The following is a 5,914-nucleotide window of genomic DNA, read 5'->3' on the forward strand; positions in this document are numbered from 1 at the left end:
TGAGAGGAGAGATATGAAGGCGCGTAAGGCCCTCTATGAGACCCTGCATTTTGTAACAGACTCAATGCAAGGAATTCAAGAACGGTGTGTATGTGGGCAACGCCTAGTGCGCGAGAGAGCTCCAGCAGAAGTGTTTGACTACCTACCAGGGAAGAGGTTCTTCACCTGCAAGGAGTACAAAGTAAGTGAACTACTTCTTTCGTTTTAGACTGTGTAGCTTACAAGGAAGATAATCATATTTGTTATATTACAGGTAGCCATGGGTCTGTGCAGTCGAGGAAGAGATAGGGTTCATCAAAAGGCGGGTGGAAAAAACTGAAGAGCATCAATCCCTGGTGGTAAAGCTGGAAGTCGAGAACCAGGAGTTGAAGGTGAGTTGCCTTATTTCTTTTCTTTATGATTTAGGTGTTGTGTATTATTCCAAATCTTGAGTAAAATTTTAAATATTTGCAGGCACAAGTGGAGATGCTCATAGCCCGAGTGTCTGAGCTTGAGAGGTGGAGAAGCTCATAGGCCGTGTAAGGTAACTTCGACTGCTTTTCAAGTTAGAAGTATATCATTTGTAGTTATAATTTGTAGTTATCATTTGTAGTTATCATTTTCTAGTTAGATACAGATCATTCCTAGTTAGAACTAATTAAACTGTTTTTTTAAAAGTAAATGATAATCTTCCTAACTGCATTGACTTGATGGGTCTTTAAAGCTTTATTTAGAGCTTTCGTACGGTGGTGGTTAGGATTAGGTTAGATAGTTAATACATCATTTAAGCAAGAACATTACTTATAGTGGGGTTCATAGACACAATCAAGTCACAAACTTAGAAAATGGCATTACCGAACAAGGTCACGTATCCTACAGGGTTTGTTAACCTATTAACAAGCCAAACCGGAGATTTTAGCACTCCAGAGTTTGAGAACCTCTCAGGTTCTCAATCCATAGACCTCGACTCACCTGATCTTCCATCCTTTAGCAGCCAGTCCTCAGCGGCATCAACTGCCAAGGAGAGGAAGAAATGGTCACCGAAGGAAGATGTTATTCTCATAAGTGCTTGGCTCAACACCAGCAAGGATCCTATAGTAGGGAACGAGCAAAAGTTGGAAACTTTTTGGTCAAGGATCAAGAATTACTACAACTCAAGTGTTCACTCTACTGGGTTTTTCACTAGGGAGCTAGGTCAGTGCAAGCAAAGGTGGGGGAGGCTTAATGACTTAGTCTGCAAGTTCTGTGGTTGCTATGATTTGGCTTTGAGGGGCCAAGCAAGCGGTGAGAATGAGAATGATGTGATGAAGAGAGCACTAGACTTCTACTTCAGTGACCAAGGCTCTAAGTTCACTCTCGAGCATGCTTGGAGAGAGCTAAGGCATGACCAGAAATGGTGCTCTTTGGCTAAGCCTAAAGATCTTGCTACACCGAAGCGGAAGACTGTTGTTGGTGATGCTGAAGGCGAAGAGGAGGTTACTGGTGCTAGGCCTCCGGGTATCAAGGCTGCTAAAGCGGCTAAGAAAAAGAAAGGTGTTCAAGAGGAGTCTAAACACACAGAGATAAAAAGTGTGTTGGAGATGAAAGACAAACTGAACAAGCAGAAGTTGCTGGAGAAGTTGCTTGAGAAGCGTGACCCTCTTTCAGAAATGGAAGAGTCACTTAAACTTAAACTGATGTCTGAAATGTTATGATAAGTTTGTCTTTCCAGTGAGGTATTACTTAGGATAAGCTTTTAGTTGTTTGATTTAGTTGTCTTTTACAGTGAGGTATTACTTAGGATAAGCTTTTAGTTGTTTGAGTTAGTTGTCTTTCTTGTCTCTTGCCTAACTAATGAGTTGTATTTGTTGTCTTTCTGTCACAGGTGGAATAGAAGAGCACGGGAGCAGAAAGGAGCCTGCTATCTTTTGTTGTTTTATGTCATGTGAACCTAGCTATCTCTTGTTGTTTTATGTCATGTGAACCTATCTTTTTATTTCTGTTGTCATGTGAACTTGTATTTCTCTATTTAAAACCTATGTAAACTTGTGTTTGTTTATCTCTATTAAAACATCTTTCTGCTTCTTCTTTACTTTCTCTCTGCATCCTGTTTATCATTGGTGAATTGTAAGTTTGGTTTATGCTTCTATGGCATCGCAAAGACTAAGATTCATTCTTCTAACTTGTATTTCTTTATTTGATATTATTATGCTTCTTGTTCTTGTTTATTTGCATATATGCTTCTTGATTAGTTTCTTGCAAGTAAAACCAATACCAGACCATGTGAACCTATATTTTTATCACAAGCGAGTGATTGAAATATTTACAGCTCTCTTGATTGAAATTTTTTAGATCAATATATACATGTAATATTGCAAGGAAAAACTATATAGTATTTGATATAATAATTGATATTTCATAACTTTCATATAATATTTGAACAGAATTTATAATTCTTTTATTACAGGAAACATGGCATCCTCATCCAACGATGATGAACGGAATTTAGAAAACAGGTTTGAAGATTATTTCGAAGAACAAATCGAAGAAATGTACAACACCATGCTGGACTATCAACCGCCAGTACCGAGGAGACGAGCATACATAGAAAGAAACCGCGAGGATGGGCACAACCGTTTATGGAATGACTATTTCAGTGCGGAGCCGACTTATCCACCTGAGTATTTTAGGCGCCGTTTCCGAATGAACCGGTCATTATTCACGGGGATTGTTAATCGCTTCTCCAATGAAGTTCATTATTTTCAGCATAGAAGAGATGCAGTAGGACGGTTCGGGCTAACTCCACTACAAAAGTGTACTGCGGCAATTCGTATGTTAGCCTATGGTTGTGCGGGTGACATGGTGGACGAATATCTCCGCATGGGTGAGTCCACTGCCTTATTGTGTTTGGAAAAATTTACTCAAGGAATCATTGATTTATATGGAGAGAAGTATCTACGAAAACCCACACCTGAAGATCTTCAACGACTACTTGATATCGGAGAGGTATGTGGTTTCCCTGGGATGATAGGAAGCATTGACTGTATGCATTGGGAGTGGAAAAATTGTCCACACTCTTGGAAAGGCCTATATACACGTGGTGCAGGAAAGCCAACTATTGTTCTAGAGGCGGTAGCTTCACAAGACCTTTGGATATGGCACGTGTTTTTTGGACCACCAGGTACCTTAAACGATATTAACGTCCTTGGTCGGTCTCCGGTTTTTGATGACATAATCTATGGTCGAGCTCCAAGACTTAAGTTCACCGTCAACGGTCACAACTACCATAGGGCCTACTACCGCAGCGACGGTATATATCCAAAGTGGTCTACCTTTATCCAATCCATCTCTCTTCCTCAAGGTCCTGAGGCGAAGTTATTTGCAGAACGTCAAAAAAGCGCCAGAAAAGATGTCGAGCGTGCATTTGGAGTCTTGCAAGCTCGTTTTGCAATTGTTAGAAACCCGGCGCTTCTTTGGGACAAGGAGAAAATCAGCAACATTATCAGAGCATGTATCATACTACACAATATGATAGTGGAAGACGAACGAGATGGATACACTTATGAATACAATACAAATATGTGGTTAGAAGGAGAAATAAGCAGAAGTTCAGAGGTAGATTTATCGTTCTCTATCGACATGTCTACGAATCTTGGTAATATAATTCCCACACGGGAGGAACTTCGCGACCAAAGCATACATCAATGTTTGAAGACCGATTTAATTGCAAATATATTTGCCAAATTTGGAAACCAATAATCTTAATAAGTGTATGATCCTAATTATTGTATGTTTAATATTTGTTTTTTCAATAATCATAATTTTATTTTTCATAATTTTTATAATATTATTTTATTCCAATGAATTGCAAAAAAAAAAAATATATTCATAAGAACCTTATTTTGGGTTTCACCAATGAACATACAAATACTTGAAACTCCTTAACTTTTGATAATTAATTAAAATTAATTAAATTAATTCTAGAAAATTGCTTAGAATCTCATTAAAGAGGTTCAGCAATAGAGTTGCTCTTAATGATCGTTGTCTACCCACTTGTTTCGTTCTGTCATCTGTACGGCGTCACGTGGTAGTGCGATATGCTGTATCCAGGCCCGGCCCTGTACTAAAGCTGGTAAAGCAATAGCTTTAGGCGCCACAGATAACATATACTTACAGGGCGCCAAATGTACGTAGAGTCACTTTGCCTTGGTGATTTGGCTGCTTTTGCTTTGTAGTAAGGTGATGAGTTCGACCCCTCCTCCCTTTAATATTTTTTTGTTTTTCTTTTGGAAATTAGTAATAAAGATTTGGCCTCAACGATTTGGTTTCCTTTTCTAAACAAATTTAATTATTTTATTACAAAACTACATAGATGATATTTTATTAATAAATTGTTTATCTAGGTAAATTTTAATTATTCTAAAATAAAGTATTTTCTATTGGTTCTCCACTTCTTCCAGTCTCCAATGTATCACTTTTCTCTATTCCTTTGGTTTTGGTGTAATAAAGTATCATAAATTATGCTCTGATATTCTGTGAGACATTTCTCAAATGAAAATGGTGTTAATGTTAGGGTGATTTTATCATATGTATTGCTATAATATATAATTTATGTTTATTCATTTATAAAAAAATACTACTTAAATATAACTAAGAATCAATCAAATGGTCAATGGATAAAAACAAGCTGACTAAAACATGATTATTTAAAAATTTATCAATGATCCTGCAAGATTTTTTCATGTCTTATATTTTATTTTTGGAAACTAATTAAGTTTTAATGATATGTATGTTGATTATATATTAAAATACAGTAAAAATAATTATAATAATGAGGCATATTTTTTGGATGTGTTTTAGGCGCCAAATCGATCCGGACCGGCACTGGCTGTATCTCGAAACTATTTGTTTTATCTGATTTTCAACACCCATGCAACGTATCAGAGAAGTCATATATATCATTCATACAAGTGAAATTGTTTTTTTTTTAACAAAAATCACATGGATATTTGATCCCCTTGCTATAACATTGCCTCCGCCACTGAATGGGTCGATAGGATGTTAAAAACCAAGAAAAACGGGTCAATACTCAATATTAGGCTGCGTTGCGGGTTAAAAACCCCCGCACGACCCGCAACCCGCGGATTTCATTTTTTTTTCTTCAAAATCTTCGACCCGCAAGACCCGCGAACAAAGATAATTGCATCAGCACCCGCTCCGCTAATTTTGCGGACAATTCGCGGGATCCGCAGGTTATATATATTTTTAAAAAGTAATTATTTAATTTATTTTTTTCTAAATTTATATATAAATAATATATATAAATAATATATTTTTTAATATATTTTTAAAAATTTTAATTATTATTTTTTAAAAAATCTTATTTTTAAAAAATATTTATCTTTTTAACAAAAAAAAACATTTAAAAAAAATAAAAAAAATAAAAAAATAATAAATTGCGGGTTGGCGGGTACCCGCAATTCAAAATCCACCAACCCGCATCCGCCCCGCAAAAAATATTCATAACCCGCATCTGCACCCACGAATAGATTTTTGAAATTTCTCCGACCCGCATTCGCCTCGCGGCGGATCAAACGAGGCGGGACCCGCGGGCTGTTACTCAAATTCCCAGGCCTACTCAATATAGAGCATGCAAGTGTGGAGACCAATGCGTAAAGTTAGTGATGTTGTCGTAGAAACTTATTTACATTATCTCTCCCTTGCGCATGAAGTAAACATAAAACGTCACAGCTTATGTCACTGAAACGTCTTGCGCATGAAGTAAACTATAATATATTTAAGAATTCGATGCCATATACAAATTTATACAATAAATGATTTTACATATTGTTTCAATATGCTCAACTCAGGCCAAGACATCCAAGAACATGTTATTTATTTTATTGATATGATGCAAAATAGCACTCATATGGGTTGTGTTTATTTCTTTCTGGGT

At 36.7% G+C, this 5,914-nt stretch overlaps 2 protein-coding genes across 2 annotated transcripts; both read left to right on the forward strand.

The window, feature by feature from the left end:
• The first annotated feature begins 1,012 nt into the window (after nt 1-1,012).
• Nucleotides 1,013-1,852, forward strand: LOC108825310 (glutathione S-transferase T3). Its single transcript, XM_056990962.1, has 4 exons — nt 1,013-1,044; nt 1,115-1,657; nt 1,745-1,748; nt 1,844-1,852. The coding sequence occupies exons 1-4, from the start codon at nt 1,013-1,015 to the stop codon at nt 1,850-1,852; spliced, it is 588 nt and encodes a 195-aa protein (XP_056846942.1).
• Nucleotides 1,853-1,869: 17 nt separating this feature from the next.
• LOC108859955 (uncharacterized) lies at nt 1,870-3,796 on the forward strand. The gene is made up of 2 exons (XM_056989041.1): nt 1,870-2,085; nt 2,426-3,796. The coding sequence occupies exon 2, from the start codon at nt 2,431-2,433 to the stop codon at nt 3,715-3,717; it is 1,287 nt and encodes a 428-aa protein (XP_056845021.1). The 5' UTR covers nt 1,870-2,085; nt 2,426-2,430; the 3' UTR covers nt 3,718-3,796.
• The last annotated feature ends 2,118 nt before the right edge of the window (nt 3,797-5,914 follow it).

This window comes from Raphanus sativus, chromosome 1, assembly GCF_000801105.2.
Source record: "Raphanus sativus cultivar WK10039 chromosome 1, ASM80110v3, whole genome shotgun sequence".
Classification (NCBI taxonomy): Eukaryota; Viridiplantae; Streptophyta; class Magnoliopsida; order Brassicales; family Brassicaceae; genus Raphanus; species Raphanus sativus.

Excerpts from the sequence above, each read along its gene's own strand:
- LOC108825310 (XM_056990962.1), top strand. The coding sequence starts at position 1,013 with ATGGTCACCGAAGGAAGATGTTATTCTCATAA. Across the intron at positions 1,045-1,114 it reads GGAAGATGTTATTCTCATAA|GATCAAGAATTACTACAACT; the intron begins GTGCTTGGCTCA and ends TTTTTGGTCAAG.
- LOC108859955 (XM_056989041.1), top strand. The coding sequence starts at position 2,431 with ATGGCATCCTCATCCAACGATGATGAACGGAATTTAGAAAACAGGTTT.